This window comes from Manacus vitellinus, unplaced genomic scaffold (genome assembly GCF_001715985.3).
Source record: "Manacus vitellinus isolate BGI_N305 unplaced genomic scaffold, ASM171598v3 scaffold_67_pilon, whole genome shotgun sequence".
In the NCBI taxonomy this organism is placed as follows: domain Eukaryota; kingdom Metazoa; phylum Chordata; class Aves; order Passeriformes; family Pipridae; genus Manacus; species Manacus vitellinus.
This window is the reverse complement of record NW_021940737.1, coordinates 283,809-305,525: the sequence shown is the minus strand read 5'-3', so window position 1 is coordinate 305,525 and position 21,717 is coordinate 283,809. Positions and strand designations below refer to the sequence as shown.

Here is a 21,717-nt window from a genome sequence, read left to right as displayed (position 1 = left end):
ATGTTTAAAAAAAACTTCATGAAATTTAACAAACAACTCGATTTAACTGCAAACTAGTTAAAAATATAGTGTAGTAGCACTAGAAGTAATGAATTTCTCCCATGGCTTCCAATTACTCCTTTGAGAATCATTCTGAAATCTATTGGTTTCAGTCATCATAACTGTAATCTTTCCATGAAATTCAAATTATTTCAGACAAAAGTAATTATTTTTCGGACTACAAAAAAAATGAAAGTGTTTTGTTAAACATGTGAACTAATAGTCTGAAGTTATTTGGAACAATGTCACTATGGAATAATGTCACCCAGAGAACAATGTCATTAGGGACAGGCCAGGTTATTTCATACAATAGACAAACCAGAGCATGAGCAGTTGTGAGAACAACAGAAACAACTGCCTGTTCCATTTATCCTCTCAGAGCATATTTCAGTGCTGCTAATGCCGAGATTAGTAGCAAAACAAAAATATTAAAAGCAAGCTATTCCAAATATAGTACTGGAACCCTTCCAAATACAGCATTTGTACTGGGCTACAAATTCTACCTGCGTTTTTCAAAGATGCACCAAGACACAGTCACAATTTTAAGTTGCAAGTAGGGAGAAAGGCTCTACATGTGTTGTCTGCTACATAATTACACTGAAGTAGCTCTAAAAGTATATGTTATGGAAAAAGAAATATACAATGGAGTACAGAGTGAGGTATAAGAAATCAAATCTACCAGTGCTTCAAATCTACTTCTTTCTTACATATCTGCATTTTAGTCTGTGCCAGAAGAGAAGGGTTACACCCCTCAACAGGCCAAGATGCTATCCAGTGAACAAGGGGATGAAAGTGTCCAAAATCTTTAGCATGCTCCTCACCATTTCTTGGTTTTCCCCAAGTTCACAGGCAGCCCTACTGATGACCCTAAAGCTCCAGGTCTGTCCTGTCCGTGCTGCAGCGGGCACTGGCCAAGAGCAGCAGATCCCTCAGTTCAGTGACCCCCTCCCACACTGCTCCCTTCTGCTGCTGCTTCCCTCTGTTCTGAAACCTGCAGCACCCTCAGCACAGGCTCTAAACTTCAGGGACATTAAACAACGACCTGGCAGGAGATAAACCTTATTACCACCTCCCACCCCAGCCCAGACTGAGTCTCACATGAACATAAAAGCCAAGTGACTGTTCTTGGAGTGAGCTGATTTACTTTATTTTTTCTTGGTTGAATGTCAATAATTGATATCTTTTGCTTTCTTGTAGAAAACATTTAAATATGTACGTATGTAGCATACATACATGCAGTCATATAAAATTTTTACACATAAGCAATAATATGGCTATGCTTGTGATTTTGAAAAGCATGAGTTAAGTACTTTCATTTTAATTTTTTCTCTTCAATGACAATGCAGAAGTTCATCCAGATGAGCATCCAATTAAATCTCACACTCCAATTTATTTTATCTTACCTTCTCCAAACCCTATACAGGTGGAAGTCTATATGCATAAGCAATAAATTGGAATGAACTCCAACTTACCAAATTTGAGTCACTGGGGGGGTGATACTTTTCCGTGCCCATTCTCACCAGTCCATCATGATATAAAAATACTTTTAATGGATCACAGGAGGTTACAAGAATATACACACGTAAATCAAACTTGTAGCCTTCCATAAGAAATGGTTTGTCAAGATATTCCTGAACAATTAAGTGATCCTGAGCTTGTAACTTTTCTCCATTTCTTATTAAAGAGATCCTGGTAAAAACAAAAGTTATTTTAAAAATGTGGAACTCGAACATTACTCTATGAAATACATTTCCATGGTCACTCAGCCAGGTAATCAGCTAAAGTCTACCCAGAGAAAGAGACGTACGTATCTAGTTTTTAGGGTAGAGAAAAGGTTCCATTCCCTTACATGGCTTTTGGTTTCCTGTCCTTTATGGTTCTTCACTGGATGAAAACAGGCAATGAGCCATTTCAAAATAACTTTCTGCTTGCTTTGATTCAACAATTTGTAGTAATGGGTTTGCTCTGCACTCAGAAATTGTTTGGCAGAACGACCAGTCTCCAGCTTCTGTGATTATTCCCCCTGCAGCTCTAAAAATAGACTTCCAGTCTTTGTCACAACTCCTGCACGAGGTACAGGCTGCAAAGAACTTTCAGTGCTAACCTGACATACTGATGATGTTTGCAAAGCAGGACACTGATCTGCATGGCTAAGAATGGCATAGATTAAGCTTAGTATTTCTGTTTTTCCAGTTTCCCCACATCAGAATGAAAAAAGGTTTATATATGAATTATGAACTCCCAATTTCTAACTACATAGACTTTTAAATAACTGTAAAAGCTAATATTTTAAGTATACAGTTATTAACCTCAAATTCCCAGAACTTTGCTACCTTAATCTTATTCTGTATTATTTAAGATACATTTCAGAGTTTTGGTGCTGAATATTCCTATCACTGAAGGTACTGAAGTACCTTCCAGGCATTCCTCTGAACTATGCTGGTACCTTTCCCTTCAGCTTATCTTTGTCCTTATCAAGAGGACTGAAAAATGAGGAAATGGAGAATTTCAGGGGCCTTACTTTTCTAGTAATTCTGATATATTTTGAATAACTAAGAGCTTTACTATATTGTATAGTCCAAATTGATATTAAAAGCAATAAAAGCTACAACTGAAATATCTAGAAACAAGAACTAATAATACAATTGCAATATTTATCTCATTAGATTTTTACTATGCAGCCCTGTTACAGACAAAACTGTTTCAATTCAGCTGCAGGTCGTGGTCTCTTCAGGGGTGTCCCTCTTCCAGCATGGGTGTCACCTCCTCCCAGGAGTGCACCTCCAGCCACATCCCCAAGAGCAGTTCCTCTTCTCTCCTATACCTTGCAGCTGCTGCTCTCAAACACATTTCTGCTCCTCTGCCTGGCTGTGATTTGGGAATGCAACGGGGTGTCTGGGCTGGTCTCAGAGCTGGGAAACATCCTGACATCCTCCCACACGACACCCCCACAGCCTCCAGCCACCAGAACCCTCCCCTTTATGCCCAGTGTGGTCTCACCCCATAAGTCTAAAAGCAGCAGATAAATTCATAATAAAATTATCATGAACTTAATAATTAAGTGAGCTTATTTGAGGCTTGTGAAGCCTTCACCCTATATATGGACCTTCATACAACTTGAAATACAATATTCTTACTAATACACAGCTTCTGTTAATGTTATTAGCACTGGATTTCACGTTTGATGGGTGAGAAGGTTGAAGTGAACTCACAACCTACCCATGTCCCATTGCACCATTAGCTGGTTTGACTATGAAAGTTTTCTGTCTACGTTTCTTCTTCAGTTCTTTTACATAGTTCTGAAACTGTGTGTATTCTGCAGGGAAGATCCACGTCCGAGGAATAAAACTGTACTCCTGAGGCTGACTCTTGATCATTCTGTAAAAAAAAGTTTATTGAGTTAAAATCTTCTGACTACTTTGATGTTTCAATCCTCAGGATTAAAAAGCATTTATGACAATGTGACAATGGAACTTTTTCAACAAAATTCTGTAACATGAAATCAAACTTCTGCATTTCTTTAAGCATAGTTTGAGCTCTGTAACATATTCATACGCATGTGCATATGTTATATTCAAACACAGACTGTCTTGTGCATTTTTGCTTATTATCAAATGTGCTTATTATGTTACTTGGCATCCATCTCATTCTTAGCATCCATTTGACTCCTGTTACAATTTTTGACCAGTTACTCAGATGATTTCCTGCTATTCCTATTCTTTGAAATATTTTAGAAATATGGATATTTTGGGGGGGAAGGGGCAGAGAGATATTTGGCAAGTATTTTAATTTTCATACTGTTATGTGTTTGGGGAGGTATGAGGATCAACACACACAAAGAAGAGGATAGGGGATATTTGGAGTTTCTTCATGGGTGCAAAAAATACTAATAACAGGCATCAAGATAAGTGTAAAAGAGGCAATATCATTTCCATTTTTCATTTCTACTATGAGCCTACATAATAATCCTGATGCAGTATAAGATACTTTTTCTTTAAGTGGCTTAAATACTAATGGAAAAAACAGAGCTGTCAGCCACATCTGTAAGGCTAGGACTGCAGCCAAGCCCTACTGGCATAATAGATATGCTGTCACCAAACTGCGTAGCCAACTCCCCAGCAAATATTCTGCAGAATCTACAATAGCTGGAGTATAGTCCTGCATGAGGGTCAGTGCTTTCACAGCTTCATCATAACTATTATTTTTAGAAATCTGATTTAATGAAAACCACTAAATATTCAGGAAAATTTTAAAAAACATAAGTAGACATTATAATTCCTGATTCATGCATATTGTTAAACTACTCTCCATCTGCTCTATATTTACAAGTGTTATTACTTTGCCAACTGAGTAGCTTATCTAGGCAGAAATTGTCTTATTTTTAGGCAAAAAGCAATTTCTGTGTTAGTTTAAATCCCTCTCCAGATTATTTATCATATGCATCCTGTTACATGTTAGAGACTTGCCATTTAACTTACTCAAGGGTTTCAATACACACACTCCCTACTCAATGAATATAGCTTCAAAGTATTCCAGATATATTCATAGTATTCTGTGACTGCAAGTACATCAGTCCTATATGCCTTTTCCTTTTGATGCATAACTGGGTAGATTACAAACACTTAATAATATGAAGTGGAATACTTGGGCATTGTTTACAAGTTCTGGGGCTCACTAAAACTTTCAACAAAAGAATTCAGCTCTGTTCTTTCCTCGCTTGGCCCTATTCAGAAAGGGCTTAGGAACATAATCAAGTAGCTTGTGGAATCAAGGCCTATTCCACTACAATAGCCCTATTTTTCAGCACATCTGCTGTCCACTGCTGTGGGTAACCACTTTTTCACTGTGCTGCTCTATTCTTTAGCCTTCACAGTCCTTACCAGGAGGTCTGAGAATTAAACACCAAATTATTGTTCTTCTGAGTGCTATTTTAGCTCACAGATGTGGTCAGACTGTGCTCTTGATCTCAGAGTACTTTCTGTTCAGCAGAGTCCAAGGTATTGAACAAAACACAGTTTACTAAAGACATGACTTGTCAGTCCAACAACACAGGTTCCACTGCCCAGGTTTCAAAATCCTCCGGCTTTTCAAGTATGAAAGGAGGTTAGTAGGTAGGGATGGATGAGAATGATTCTTGGCCCATGATCAGTTCATGAACCTTTTAAATATAAATAACAGAGGAGCTGCAAAAAACCACCATCTTACAGATGGATCCATTCATCCATTCTCCCCCATTTACTGTATTCATTCTCTAAGCACACTTATCCTTCACATGAGGAGCTCTCATCTAAGAGTGCATTCAAAAATGGTCTCTTAAGATCTAGCTGGCCCTACAATGGCACTTCTATTACTATTATTTTTTTCTCTCTTGTGTTCTGATTATCACCCTTGAAAATGTTGCTCATGCCTGTTTTTGTTCTCCATTACATTCCTCTTTCTACCTGTTCCATTACTCCACGTTCACTTTCTTTGCTGGGTTGTCTCCATTCATATTACACATGCTACATATTACACTGCCCCCTTCCACTCTTCTGCATGTGAAAACCACGTTGTCCTATGATCCAGACCCTGGATATTAGCTGCAAAAGGAGTTCCTGAAGTGCCTTTCCTCCTGAATAGTATTTGCCTATAGTCAGGTAGATTTGCTCTTTCACTCCATTCCCAATAACTTGCATAAAATGGAAGGGTGAGATCAGTATAACATCAAATGTAGAAGTAAAAGAAAAAAAGACTCTACTCCCCACCAATTCTCAAGAGAAGTTCATGAACTGTCAATGATAGCAATCAGTAGAGTCAGTAATGGGAATAGAAAAGATGGCATGCAGCAGAAAAGCAAGAGAATAGAATTAGTGTTTCTGCACAATCCTGTTTAAATAAATTTTAAGACAGAACAACAGCTGTAGGGGAAAAAATCCTGCACTCTACAGGAAAGAGCCTGCTCAACCATGTATCCCAACTGGCTTGTGATTTCACAAGCAGTCTCAGGGCACATAATTTTGTGTGTTCTAGTTACAGAACAGAAAAGGGAAGAGAAAGAAACTGAGAGAGAAAGAGGAGATAGCACATTAATTACATTAATATGAAAACAAATTCTCTTCTGGTAACAGTAAATGCAGTGTAAGTAATGTTGGGAGCCAGAAGATTAATTCTATTAATAACTGCTCTTCAAACTAACTTAGATTAGAATAACCAAAATACTGACACATATTTATCCCCAAAGTTTTCCTTATTTTCAGGCTGTCAAATCATTATTTAGTAGTGTTTTCTTACAGGTCTTGCTCACAGATTCCCAGTGAGGATAATTCCTCAGAAGCCAGTTACTCCACTATAGTGAGAACGTTTAATTAGACAAATGAGCCTCACTGACTTACTTTTTATATAAACAATAAGATGCTTCACCTTTGGTCATCTGGTCCAACCTCCCTGCTCAAGCAGGGCTATCCTAGAGCACATTGCACAGGATTCCAGATTCACTATCCATCCACATACTAGTTATTTTTCTGTTCTACCACTATAGGATATATAGCTGGGTGTATTATGGATTAAGTTTATTGTACAATAATTCAAGGCTCACCTACATTCTTCAATGTGCAGACAGAGAACTGAACCCACATCATTTTCCATTGAAGTCAATTGGAGAGATACAGTAGCCCACTCCAATACTACAGATCCAGGACCAAAGCAAAAGTTATTAAAGAACTTTGGAAATTATTCTTGGTCCTCTCACAGTTTCTCAGTAAAAATGAACTAACTTTACAAGCAAGAGTTCCATATTGTATTGCATTAAATACTATAGCTGGAAAACTTCTTAATATTAAAAGAAATATTACTTAGTCATGTTTCTTGCCAGAAAATCCTTTCTGCATATCTCTCCCATTCCTGGAAAATGGTTGATTCTCTGAGGAAGTAGAAAAAAAAGAAAGCTGGTTGATACTTCCTAGTTTTTCTGGTATACCTAATACAATCATTTAAAACATTCAACTGCATGCTCAGACAAAAATAAATAGTATTAAATCTAAATTATTTAAGATAATATCTTACATTATACTACATATTCTTAGCAATAGTAAAGATGCTGTAAGTTGTATTCTCCTCCATCAACATAAGTGCCTATTGATTTCATTTCATACATGAGACTATCGTACCCTTATTCACCAAGCTATCTAGGAACAAAGAATGCTATCACAAACTAATGGTAAAGAAAACAAATTATTTATTCACAGAAACTGTGGAGAGAGCTCTGGTTGTTAACTTACTGCTTAAAGGCTTACGAGATACTTATACATGAAGTTTTGCGTTTCTTTCAAACTCTGATATTCACAACACCCCCCAACTGGCAGACAAAACATGAAAGAACAGCCCCAAATATTTAAGCACCAGATTCCAAGTGGTTTGAACAAATAACTCTGGGAAAGAGAATAGGATTTTAAGATAGGCAGTGGTACAGCCTCATTGAGCCTGGCTGGTTGTGTTTTGTGGGGGTTTCTTTGCCCTCCACACCAGTGAAACGGAGCACTGACACGTTACTGAATATTTCAGAGTGAAGCAGTGTACTGAAACATGTCACAAATCTGAAGTACCAAAAACCTCCTCTACCTGATAGTTCCGCAGCTCAGCAATCTTCTCTTGCTGCACAGCACAATCACTCCAGATAAGATTGGCTGTTTCATCTTCATCAGGTGTTTTCTCAAATCCCATTTCTTTTATTACTATACGTACTACGGAGAAATCACACACATAGGGACTATTTTGAAACTGTAAAATAGATTAATTTTCAAAATTTAAAAAACCAAGATTTTAAGCACTTCCAATATACGACCCTTTGTCTGAGAACAATGTTAGCATGCAAGCTATTTATCTTGCAATATCAGCTATTGCAAACCTGCCATTAAAATGTTACAGCACCTTGCACTGAGGCAGGAGTCAGAGCACAACCACTGTGGGAACTGAAAAAAGCCTCAGCGTATTCCCCAGTCATCTGGCAAAAGTCCACTCGTACAGCAGTCAGACTTAATCATGGTTATGACATAAGTTAATTTTAAAACAGTGATGCCTGTAAGTGTCAGTGCAGATAGGGACAAGAATGCCTCCTTAGTCCAGCTGCACTAGTTTCCAAAGCAAATGCATGCATTATTTTAATTAAAAAAAAAAAAAGAAAGAGAAAAAAAGAAAAAAGGCTGATTCTGTGCCATACATAACTCTGATTGTAGGAAACAAGATTTTAGCACCAAGAATGAAAATACAAAACATTAGCAGATTTTATTGAAAAGCCTCTGTGTTATAATTAGAGTATTTAAATTTACACTGTTCATGTTTCAAGGCTTTAAGACTTACAAACACATATATAACACATATATAGAGGGCTCTTCCCCAGCCTTCTTGATTACTTAAGTTTTTACCTTTCAAGGCCCTTCCCTGAGTAACAAATGGGGATTAACAGATGCACAGTGCTCAAAGCTATGAATTCAATGTTACAAGAAAACTCCAGGTTTCTTACAAAATACACTCCTTTGGAAATGTCTCACTGTCAGCTTGATGCAAAGTCTGTTAATTCACTCCATTTCTTAGTAATTCACTCACATCAATGGCTATTAGGATGAAAACAAAATATGTAGCTTCCTACCAATTTCATATTTTGTGCCAGCAATGTTTGCAGTGATGGCTCCATTGTTCTTCTTCTTTCTGACTTTTCTTTTAGTTGTGCCTTGATAGGGTAGTTCTGAACTCAAAGTCAGAGGATCAGTTCCACGGTTATCTTTGAAAAATAATGTTGCAACTATCAACATTTTTATATCTCAAATAACATACACAAATGAACTAAAACTAAAAAAAAATGTACTTCATCACAATTTAGAGGTACAGCTATACTGAATAATTAATAGGTTATATTAAAAATTCAAGACTGTCATACCTCCCTCATTAGAAAAGGACGGCATTATAACCTAGGACAGTGCAGAAGTAGAGTTCAAATTCTGCTCCAAGTTCTTAGAAAATGGTGAAACTGTCAAACTCAAATTACTTAAAACTCCAGTCAGGCCATTTCAGTCTCTGGTTGTAGCAAAAATTAGTTCTGGAATGGATAGATATCTGCGTTAAAAAAATGTAAGAGAGACTTTGTTATAGAGAAATCCTGAAAAAATAAACAGCAGAAAACTAAACATGGAAACACTTTTAATAACAAGTATAAAGAGTTGCTTATTTTGAAAGATTGATCAAGTTATTGTACATACAAAACTTTGTTCATTACAATTCAATTGTTTTCTTTCTGGGAAAAATCATTTGCATATTAATTTTCAAAATGAAATTATATTACCTTATCTTCCGATTTTCATTTGGATATGGGAGATTTTGGACATGCAAATAAGTAACACTGAATTCAATCAATACTGCTAATTTCTATCTCCACAAAGCTCAATGAATGGGTTGAAATATCAGGAAAAAACTCAGGAATAAAGCACTTCTAAACACACTGCTACACGACTTCGGGCATGCAGCGCTGTTATACCAAAGTCTGCAAGGAAACAAACACTGTCTTTGGCAGGCGGCCTCAAAAAAATCTACCAGTGTTCAAAACATATACAATATGTCACTGATTTTTCAATGCTTTCATTTCTTTTCTGCATTTATATGTGTAGCCTAAGTTCCTTACACTAGCTTGAGATTATTGCTGCTTTTAGTGATTGCAAAACTTATTTAAAAGAGCACAAGGAATTTCTTCTGCTATAAATAGCAGAAAATTACAGGAAAGTCAAATTCAGCCATGACTTATGATTGGTCATAATATCGGATAAGATGTGCATTAACAAAATTACCAAAACATTACTTATAAATCTTCATTTTTAATTTGTGCCTGTCTGTGTGTGTATACACATGACAGAGAGAGAAGAGATGCAAGTATGTTCTGGACAAGTCACACACTTGGTGAGAAAACACAAAACCAGATATTTTGAGCTGTAAGATCTTACTTCCTTTCAAGACAGACATTTACCCTTGGCAGTCCATTAACACAAAAGGATCAAAAGAACAGATTACGGTTCTATTATGACTGCCAGAAATGTACCAGGAGCCAAAACCTGCTTTGTAACAAGACGACCAAATATCCCTCATGTCCACTTAGTGGACCATGTGCATTTACCCACAAAGTAAGAACAGGGGATGTTTTATACACAGCTACAATGTCAGACAGCACAGCAGTAACACCCAGCCATTTTGAAGTTTTAATGTTTTGGATGACATTATCCAAGAAGGTGGCCTGAAAGTCCTCCAGCCTGCTGGCAGACTAAAATTAGACACAGAGATGGGAAAGCAAAGCATTCATCCTCCTTAAAACCACTGTGAAGGAAAGGCAGTGCTGGGCACAGTGAGTCACTGGATATTGCATGTTATCTGTCTCTCAAGCTAAGAATACCATCAGAGTCCAAGACACGTTGAGTTCCTGGGAATAATACTGAAGTACGTCTGTTAGCCAGTTAAGGACTCCCATGCACGGACTCAAATGCCTGCCAGTTGTTTCTTTGCTGTACTGACTAAGAACTTTAAACAAATATGGAAGAATGCTAGGAGGACTAACATTTCACTGTGAGAAGCACCAGCCCTTTACTAATGCAGCATGATTAACAAGCTATGATATGCCAATAAAAAGCAAGCACCTCATAGAGCTTTCATTCAGCTTACAGTCAAAGAAAACTATCTGCCTAAGGTTACTATAACACACTGTATTCTGGAGGCTCTGAACTGCACCACATTGTTGAATTACTGCTTTTCTTTATATAGAAACTATTCTATTTCTTTTAAGAAGAATACTCTCTAGTATATAAATAGAATGTACCAACACTCAGGGTCTGTGACTTTCAACCAGTCAACTTCTTAGCACATACATGAGCTGAAAGTAAAGATTTATGATCACCTTTAGAGTAAACTATGGACAATTTGTAGTTCAGCCATATGGAAAACGAAGCAATGGGACTGTACTCTGTATTAAACCTTACTCTAGGATTTTCACTTTTCACAAGCACTGTCCCATACTAATAAACTGTATTCTGCCTTAAACTTTCATATAATAATTCAAAATTGTTTTACAACTGCTTCACTTCTCTTCAGTAGCCCATCTCCAAACAACCATTTAACTGAATACCAAAACACCAGCAGTTCTTAATCAGTAGTTTTCAAAAATATTTACATAGGATACAGTCCTTTTCTTTGTCCCTTTCCAAAGGGCAAATACAAGTCCAATGAAATGGGACAGTTTCAGCTTTTCTTCCCACCATGTCGAGTGACAGATGAGAGACACTGCACCCCATCTAGGGGGATACACTACCCAAAGCACTACCTGGGAATCGTACACTAAGCCATGGGAGCAGCAGACTTGTCCCTGTTTAGACCTCCATGCTTTCTATGTCCCCAGCAGCACAGTAGTGGGAATTCCAATTCTGCAGCAAGAAAACCTAATACCAGCCTTCTGAGGAAGCTGCAATCTTTCCAGGTAAACTGCAACTGTTCCTCAAACTCCCCTTTAGATGAGCAGTTCTCTAACTGGAGGAACGGGTCACTTGGAAGAGAGGAAGACACCTCTGAGAGCAGTAGATGAAGGGCTGCTGCTGAGGGGGGAGAGCTGGAAGGACAGGGGCCCACTCTGACAGAGCACTGTGATGCAACATTGCAGGGCACAGGCCCTGGCAGCCACAAGCTCCTACACATCTTTCTCACTCTCTTTTTGAATTCTATACAGCAGAAATCACTCCAGAGTCACTTCGTCCTCTGACCCAGGTCCTCCCCAGGCACCTTTTCTTGGGTAACACCTCTTGATTTGTTATTATTGCCCAGCCCTACTCCTAGGTCAGAGCACAGGGGAAGGAAAAGACTTGGAGCACACACTCTGTGGGGAGCCTGTGCCACCTGATGGAATTGGCAGTTACAAGGCACAGCTCAGAGCAGGACTCACCTGCATCATGCACAGTAAGAGCAGCAGCACTGTCAGGTTATGATTACATCGAATTCTGAGGCAGTTCTTACAGCTGTGACAAGTTTTTACTTATAAAATAAGCACAACCCATAACCTGTTTTCAGCTACAGCAATGTAGAGGCATATCTCACTAGTAGTCTACCTGAAAGGCTTGTTTCTAAGAGATTGCTTTTAACAATATAGAAGAAAGTGTTCTATTTTCAAACTGGGACTTATGGAGCAAGTCAGCTGTCAGAAGTCTCTGAATTCACACTCAGAGAGAAAAGGATTGCAGTTCCTGCTGCATATCCCATTTCTCTGCTGAAATCCTGATACACATAAATTGGTGAAGGTTTGTTGCTCAACCACACAGATTCAAGGGTAGCTGAACAAAAATGGTTAATCTAAAAATGGAGAAAGATTTGTGAAGAAGAAACGAATGCGTCTTCCTCAGGTTAGCACATTCTTATATAAACAACCACTTTGACTAAAAGTGCTCTACAGGGAAAAAAAAGATGAGATGTTATCTTTACAGCTGCCTGGCAAAGGTGTGAGAGTGCCAGGAGGAGAGATACATTGCACACAATCCTGTCCTAGAAAGTGACAGAAGAAAAAAAAAAGAAAAAAGAAAAGAAAAAAGGATCTTTCTTCCTCCAGGGACAGGAGAAGCAGGATACTCTTGTTGGGGAGGGAAATGTTGCACACAGAGAGAGACCAAAGCAGATGCCTGAGTCCATCTAAGGGCACAGTCTGAGCAAGACACAAAGGTGCCTCAGTAAAGAGCACAGGACAGTGGGAAGAAGTGGTTTCATAGTTAATGGAATGATCCCTGTTTCCTTGATAACAAGTTGTAACATATTACAGAAAATTAAAATCTAAGAGTATTTTGTGCTGTTACACAAAGTGTAAGGAAACATAAGTTAGGAAATTGCCTGGAAAAAATTCCTCGATTATCTACAAGTATTTTTTAACAAACCCCTCTTATTTCCTGTTATTTGCACCAGACTCCTCACGAGTAACCTCTGCCTTTCACGCTCCTTCTCTTTACATCTTGATGCAGTAGGGAGCTGAAAAGATGATTTTTCATCTCTAAATAGGAATTGCAGGCCATTAGACCCCAGGTTTTTGTTTTGTTTTGTTTTTGCCAAAAAGTAAGCTTCGCAGAAAAAGGTTAATTAAATCAGGTCAAAAAAGAGAATGGAGAGTAAAATTCAAACTGAAAATAAAGGAGTGCACCTTGAGAATCTATTCCAAAAAAGTCAATGAGATTCTTCAACCTAACTTGGATCATACCAGTAACTATGAAACTACTACTGTGTACCCTAACAAAAAGATACTGGATTGCACATTTAAAATGGATTTAGTCTAATAGATTTAAGCATTAAGAATGGTACAATCACCTACTATCAAATACTCCATGTTCCAAAACAGAGACAACACTGTCATTCAATGTGCTGTTTTTAATGTGAACTTCTTCCTTCCTTCTAAGCTATTGTGACACTACTGGTGGCCAGTTTAAAAGGCTCCATGGACTAAGCATGTGCTTAACTTTACATACATGACCTGAAAACATGACTTCAGACCTTAGTCATGGTACATATGACAAGACCTCTCAAAGACAACTAACATTTCTCAAGTATCTTCCTATTTACCTAGGTGAAATACTACAAAAAATAGATTGCCGGGAGGTTTTTTTTAATTCCCTGCATTATTTGGGTACAGATAAATAATCACTCATCAACAGTGGAATATTTTAGAATAGATTTTAAAACCAGCAGACTGCTTTCCTCTGAGCCCATCAGTACAATTTACCCAGTGCTGTCACAAGTGGCTGGAAATGCAGTGGCTGGAAAGAAATCCTCAAAGCTCCTGACATAAGGAGCTTTCATTGTGAAATGGAGACGCACTGAAGACACAGTTACAGAACTTGGCAGGTGACCATAGGTGGGAAAGACAGCATCACAGTGCTGCAATCCCCACTCTGCAATTAGCTGGAAAATCAAAATAACAAAAATTTCACAGAAACATGAAAAAGAAAGAAGTGAAAATAGTCTTCAGAGCATTGACCTAGTAAACATCTGAGTTCTGTTTTTTTTCACTCTATTCTAGATAATAAAGTTTTTCAGTCCCTTAGATCTTAGAATGTGGAAGTTTGGATACACTGTAGCAAGGGGTTTGCTATTTATTACAATTATGCAAGACTATAATCTACTGTTGATCTGGAATTAACATATAAAATTCAGATCCACAATGAGATTAAGAAATTAACAAAAATTATGATAGAGAAAAATGCCTTTCTCAGTACCAGCCTCAGCAAGGCAGTAACAATTTTCAGTAATGAAACTGCACAACTAAAAGTCTCACACACTTTCAGGATTTTTTTAATATGTGTCCTGATAAAATGTATGTTGAAGTGTTCCTGCTACAAGCAAGCATAGCAACCAGATTTATTGTTACATGCTCAAAGAACAATTTGGTGGCAAGTTCTCACTCTTACAGAGAAATTCTAAATGCAAAAACCAATCCTCATTTTAAGGCTTGATATGTCAAAGTTACAAGCTTGTTTTTAAAAGGCTATCTGTCAACTGGCTTAAAATTGCACATAATTAGGGTTTGGTTCAAAATATTCTGAAGTCAAATGAAATCTATTAATACCAACATCCTTCATTCTCACCATGAAATGAGATGAGATGAGATGTATACTGAGCAGTTCTTTCAGATACAGTGAATGCATGGAGTTCTCAGGTGCTTGGTTTGCTAAATGGACAACTACAAGCTACAAAGGAATACAAACAAGCATGATTTACACAACTTTTTTTGAATCATGCAGTTCTGTAAAATGATTCTCTGAACTAGGTTATCTGAATGGCCAGCATTTCTAAAACTTCCAACTTTTCCCCGAGCTACCAAACAAACCAACCGAGCCAAGCTATGGTAACAGCACTCTGCCTCTGAGCCCACAGGCTACATTTAGTGTGAGTTTAACCTCCCAACAGCCATTCCAGACCCCAGTCAGTAAAGGCCCTAGAATTAGTCTTCTGCAACACAGGACATATATCAGACATGACTCAGCACCACCTATTTAGTAATACTGAAAGCACAAACTATCCTGACCCTTCCAGTCTACCTTCCAAGCACCATGCAAAGCAGAGTGTGCACCACAGTTGTGAACCTGTGTCTTTTGCTGGGGAATGTAAAAGGTGTGTTATCTCAAATAGTTGGAGCCTGTCAGGAACTGACCCTTCAGAGCCAGCTCAGAGGCTCAGCCACACACAGCAGCACAGAGCCTCGGGAGCTCTGCACTGTTAGTTCTTTGGGCTTCTCCTGACTTTGCACTTCACAGCTTTGGATGGAATTTTTTCATTGTTTCATATCACAAAAGGTCTACGAAATGATAAGTATAGATTCTCCAATTCAGAAAACAGGAAATGTATAGGAAGCTGTTAAGATGGTAGAAGTTTCACATCTGAGTTTCACAGGCATTAATCATTTTCTACTCACAATATACGGAGATCAGAATTGAGCATAGAAGCAATTTTTTTTCTTTTCAGTGTTGTCTTGGAGTAATATTACTTTTTTTTTTGCATTCATCCATTTCCCAAAAGGAAACTTCAAATCACTGGCCAAATTTATACCAATGTCAAATGTTTCAAAGCTGAAGATTGATTTTCTGTTTAAAAAATGACCTCCAAACTGTCTTTCATAGCAGAGCCCACAGTGTGATTGTTAGCTCATTCTCACCCTTCAAAAGCCTTTTCTAATGTGATAATGTATTTCAGACTGTTAGAAAATTGAGTACTATAGAGTTTCATATTTACGCTCTGAATATTGAAAGAGGGCCATCAAAGAAAGTGAAACCAAATTAGAAGACTGCAGTAAAAGGATAAGGTTTGAATCTTTTCCTTGTTCAGTAAAACATAGAAAATATATTAATTGACAAAAGAATTTGCATGACTTACAAATCAATAATTCAAAAATAAAGTGCAGGGAACTTTAAATAAGCATTATTTAGCATTCATAATGGCAAGGAAAAATATTGACAGAATAGTCCAAACAAGCAAGCATAACCATGTTTTTATATAGTAAAATCTGAATTTCAGAAAATACATACCTCTGTCACTTGCTGCTAAAAAAACTATCAGCTTTCACATTGTACTCTCTGCCAGCAAAAAGCATAGACAACGCATGGGTCTTGTACTACTGTTCCCCACTTCAGTGGGGATAAGACCATAAATCTGTCAGCAGGACAGCATTTCACCAACTCTGGAACACAAAGTATTCCTAGCCCCTGATCACAGTAAATTCCACTGAACACTGTTGGATGGAAAACCCATCTCTATTTATTATAGAATCATTATATACAACCATTTAATATATATATATAACATACATTATACATTTTATGTATTATATATGATGGTTGTGTGTATATTTATATTACATTCTATACAACGATTCCACCTTCATTTGGTGTGATCCAGGCATGTCCAGCCTGGAAACACACCCTGCATTAGAGCACATTGGCCCCACTAGCTCTGCAAGCTGAGCAGCAGGACAGCTGGAGCCCGTGCAGGGCTGGAGCCCATGCAGGGCTGGAGCCCTGTCCCCTCAAATGAAGCACTCCCTTTAAAGCAGAGAGCCCAAGCCCCTGGTGTGATTTGCCCTGAGGACCCAGAGCAGCAAGCCGTGCTGGCTGAGGGACCACCACGCTCCAAGGGCCGAGGCTCTAGTGCTGAGATAGCCAGGCCACTGCTGGAAGGAACAGAGCTGACAGTGTGCAGGAATGATTACCTGAACAGAAATATTGAGATGTGAGAGTGACAATGTGGGTTTGGGAGGGGAGAGGGTAAATGAGAGAGTTAGGAAGGAATTTGAGTTGTGGCACCTGTGGGAACATCTCTGCTGTCATCTCTGTGCCATCCACGCTCTTCATTACAGTGTGTCAACATACACCAATAGCTACCACAGTGTGCTTTAAATTCTGTACACCACACACCAATCACTGCTGGAATTATGCTACTCCTTTCTTTATCATTCACTTCTCAAAAGATTTATTTCTCTAGCAAGAGCTAGAGGTCTTAGGGATCTACAAGATAGAACAATTTATCATTTTACATATACTGAGACAACTCTGCTGTTATAACAGAAAAAGCACTAATCCTTTAATAAAGCTGATACGTTTGCAGTGATTTATTATATTATAAGTAGACCTTAGGGGAGAGACTTACTAAGGATCTGGAGAAAGAAAATAAAGAAAAAGATATCTTTAGACAGTTCCCCCTCACACATCCAATTTTCTCTCCTCTGTGACAAGCTGGCAGCATTGGCTTAGTGTGAAAACAGCATCAAGCTCGGGGACAAAAGAACACAAATATGGTTAAATTCACTTCTACAGATCTCTGTGTATCACAAGAGCCACACCTTAGCCCTACATGGTCTGCCCTGTTTCATCTTGTATTTTATAGGCCTACAATTCATAGATCCATTTTAGCATCTCTAGACATGGACTGCAGTCATCATACAGCCCACAACAATGCTGATTGAGGATGACATCATCCTCATTCACACGCTGCAACATAACAATGTTTTCCAGTTTAGCAACAAGGGAGACACTCCCACAGCAGCCTGAAATACAAATTGGCAGACATTAGCCTGCAGTTTCAGCACCCAAGGTGCAAATGTTAGACAAAAATCAGCCTTTGAATAAGTTAAAGTTTCTTACACTTACAAGAAACATCTACTCAAAGGCTTCTTGACCACAAAAGTACAACAAAGGTGCTCTTACACAATCACCAAATTCTTTATCACATTATCCTGACACTTCCAGCTATGAATCCATTTGTTCAGCTCCACTGGCAACGCTCGTGTGCTTGTATGAGTGTTGGTAGACCTCTAATATTTTAATGACTACATCATATACTTCTACCCTGAAAAGAATAAGTGACAGTCAGAAATATTCACAGTTGGCCTACAGTATCACTGAGACTACTGCAACCAATAGTGCTAGTAACAGTTTGCAAAGAGCTGATAAATGAACCAGAAACATTTCACAAAAACATGCTTTCCTCCCCACAGCTTAGTACTTGGGGCTCAGTGGGGTACCACTGATTGAAAATATTTTTGTAAATGAAAACAGGAGAACATCAGCAGTTTCAAACAGATGTGAGTCCTCAGAAGCTTCTCTAACTAGAATTGACCCAATTTATAGCAATTCCTTTAAAAGACTGGATTGGCTCCAAACCCTCTGTGTCACACTGTTTTTATCCATTGTAGGGGATGTAAAGAGTCACTATCCTCATCAGTAAAGAGATGAGACTCCAGTATCCTGCTATAGGAATATTTTTGTATATACTGTTCACCTGTAGAAAAATACAGCATGTGGCCACAAAGCCTAGAAAAATAATGTCTTAAATATTGACCCTAAATTGAACACACTGAATACCCAAAAGAAGAGACAAAACTGAAGTGCATCAGACTTTACACACACTAGTTTTAGTTTTTACTTAAAAGAACAAAGCATGAGAATAGCCTACCGAAAAGTAATTTTCCAGCATGTATTTGGACTCATAGGATCAGGATAATGTACCTTCTGAATGGTAAGTACAGCATTACTGATGAAACCTTGTAGTATTCAACAGTTTACTTATTGAGTAATCATACATTGCCTCTGAGCTGCAGAGACCAGACTGACAATTGCATCGTGGCTTTTACTGTCCTTTAAAATAACTCCAGAATCCAAGAGATAACTGCCCTAAGCATGACTATTTGCCTCCATCACTTTAATCATAGCAGAAGCAGAATTCCAAGTTTGGAACAATATCACAGTTAGTCCTGTCCTCATCCATCTTGGTCAACTCCCAAAAACCAACACCTAAAAGCAATTTGCTCTGGCATTTGTGTATTGTTTTTTTTTTTTTTCCTTTTCTTTTAAACTAAAAAAAAAAGAAAAAGGATTCTGTGTTGCTTAAGAGCTAAACTTGAGAAATGTTCTGAAACAAAAGTCCTCAGTCAGAGGCTAGAGCAGTGGGATATTAAATTCATTTAGCAGGGCTCCATTTTATTTTTCATTGCTTTAATCTTGTATTTTTTAATGGTACATTCTTAACCAAACAAAAAGGCATAAAGTTATACCCTGAAATACATGCTGGCTGCAAAGCTAACTGGTTTTCAAATATTCAAAAGAAACAAACACGATAATTTCTTATTATGTCATCAAAATGTACATCACTGCCACTCAAACCAAAACGTGACTGGGAACTGAACCACACACTATTTTTTTAAATCATATTATCTTAGGTTGAAAATTACAAAGTTTATTCTTTGTGCTTCTGACTCTCTCAGACATTCCATACCCTTCATGCTATACAAAAATTTTTTGTAGCCAGAGAGTAGTATATTTGCCTGATAACCACAATTAAGGAAAAAATAAATGTACCCAGTTGAGTCAAAGGCATTTATAAATACAAAGGTATGGAAAAGTTACAACACACCTAATAAGCAGGACAATAAATCTTTCAGAAAAAAGTTTAATGCAAAGTGTTAGTAGAAACAAGAAGGAAGGAGAGGACAATTGATATACCAAATAGAAAGAAAAGGAGAATAAACTGGGATTCAGAGTTGGCTATTGATGCAGGACACAAATATGAAACTTCTTCCCAGTTTTTTATGCTCCTTTGATTGCTCAAAGGAAGAAAGAGCTTTCTCCAGGAAATTTCCCAGTCCCATCACCTTGAAGATATGTACACGTAGTACAAAATTTGTCTCAAGTCTACAGTGTAAATGAGTTCAAGCCATGCATAACAGGATTTTCTCTGTGGCCCAGTGAAGTAAACGTAGATATTTCTATTGACTTTTGTGGACTTTATATCATAATGTTTCAGTTCCAGGACAGATCTGCTGGTGACACAATTCAGAACTATAATTAAGACACAGACTCGTTTGGTCTCATCCCTGTCAAAACTAGAGTATGCTTCAATCAAACCTTCATCTCACCTTGAGATTACAGCTCAAATTAACTGAGTTGCCTCTGAATTACTCTCTTTCTTGACAAAGATTACAAGCTCCCAGTATCACTTGCAGAACTGCTCTGCTGTCTAGAGGCAGCACTTCATATTTCATAGCTCATGTAGGATTCACATGTTCAGAAACAGGGATTACTGTGCAGGTGACATAAACATGTATTGCCACAGAAAATGTTTCGTGCTGTTCTCCAGAAGCATATTTTTGTCTAACTAATGTTTTACAATTTAATGCATTCAGTAGATGCTCTTGAATCTAGTTCTCTGTTATAAGGAAAAATAAACTGCAAGCTAAAGGATGGATGAGAAAGAGCATAAAAACAAAGAAAAGTAGCAAGAATGATGGAAAAGGAACTTACTACAAAATATGTGGTGGACAGAATGCATAAGTATTCAAACTGAGGGTAATGAATTTCAATTAACACAGTCTGCAATAGAGAGCAATAAGGGAAAATTACACAAACAAAAACTCCTAACAAAAAAAAAACCTTTGAAGCAGCATGTGGCAGGACAATATAACGAATTCTTCTGCACACAAATTATCGATAACAGTGTAAAATGTTTATTTATCATGGACTTAACTGACAAGATTACATACTGCAGAATACTCAGTCCTACCAGGACCTCCCACTAATATGGAAACAGATTTAAAAGAATTCTGCAGTAGAAGTAGCAAAATGAAATCACCTACCGTTAGTGTTGCATTGCTGAAACTATCTGAAGAGTCAGCCCTCTGGAAACATTTTTGTATCAATAATTGAGAGCTGATACCCTTTCAGGCAGTGATACACCAGGGAAAGACAGGCTGCAGCAGCAGCTCCTTCCCACTTAGCCCGTCCCTAGCACTTTTTAGATCTCCTTCTTAACCCTTTCTAGGTATTTTCTCGCTGTGTTTTGGGTGAAAAGACAAAGGCATGGTACATGCTATAAGAAAAGAATGCATTATTTCCCACTTTACTCAAAATGTCAAAAGAGCCGTGGGAAGAAAGTCGGTAGGATTTAGTCATAACAATAAGCTAAAAAGAAGTAAAATCTAAAAACAGAAAATGACTCAGAGACTGAAAGAGATATGAAGAGATATGAGCTACTGTAACCAGGACAATGGTTTCTCCAAATGTAGAATTAAGAGGTCAAGATCACAATAACATAAGACACTTGCATAGAAGTAAGCTAAAGGAGAAGTTAATAACTTCCTATAAGAAAAAAAGGTTACAATTCTCTTCCAGCCTTGGACCAATGAGATTTGAGCTTTGAAATCAAACCTATTTGGTTTCATTGAGGCCAGCATTACAGTTTTATAGACTAATTTTTAAACCAAATGAAATCTTAAGTGAACTGATGGAAAAAGAAAATTTACTTCCTTTACTGGAATAACTTTTTCTGTAGTATTCTAAAACCATTAATTTTCCTTAAATGAGGTTGTATTCTTTTGGAATGTCAATTATAATCCATAAGAAATTGTTTTCTGACATCACTTCACAAGATGACTTTTCTTTGTCATATTATTCTTTTACTTTAAGGAAAGATTGGTCTGATCTGACAGCTCAGTACATTTTAATGGACTGTGGACCACAAAGGCTATCTGACAATAAAAGGTTTGAAAAATTCTTTTGTTCAAATGGGTTATTTCTCCCCACAGAAAAAATAAGCAAACAAACAAAAGCCAAGAAAAAAATCAGCACTGAAGAAAACTGGAGAAACAGACTGCACTCCATTCTT

The 21,717-nt window shown here is 37.7% G+C and overlaps 1 protein-coding gene across 4 annotated transcripts in view; it reads right to left on the bottom strand.

Annotated features, from left to right (window-relative positions):
* The window catches only part of TTLL7 (tubulin tyrosine ligase like 7), a 61,186-nt gene that overhangs the window by 34,192 nt on the left and 5,277 nt on the right, over positions 1-21,717 (bottom strand). For 3 of the 4 annotated variants that reach the window (XR_001922057.2, XM_018083772.2, XM_018083774.1), the window contains exons 2-7: positions 8,951-9,126; positions 8,663-8,794; positions 7,636-7,757; positions 6,870-6,937; positions 3,259-3,417; positions 1,512-1,728 (exon numbers count right to left, since the gene is read on the bottom strand). Coding sequence is in view for 3 of the 4 variants with exons in the window: in XM_018083772.2 (XP_017939261.1) it covers positions 1,512-1,728; positions 3,259-3,417; positions 6,870-6,937; positions 7,636-7,757; positions 8,663-8,794; positions 8,951-8,975 (723 nt within the window). In the remaining variant the exon portion in view is untranslated. The remainder of the gene's footprint in view (positions 1-1,511; positions 1,729-3,258; positions 3,418-6,869; positions 6,938-7,635; positions 7,758-8,662; positions 8,795-8,950; positions 9,127-21,717) is intronic. The other variant, XM_018083773.1, reaches the window with a different exon arrangement.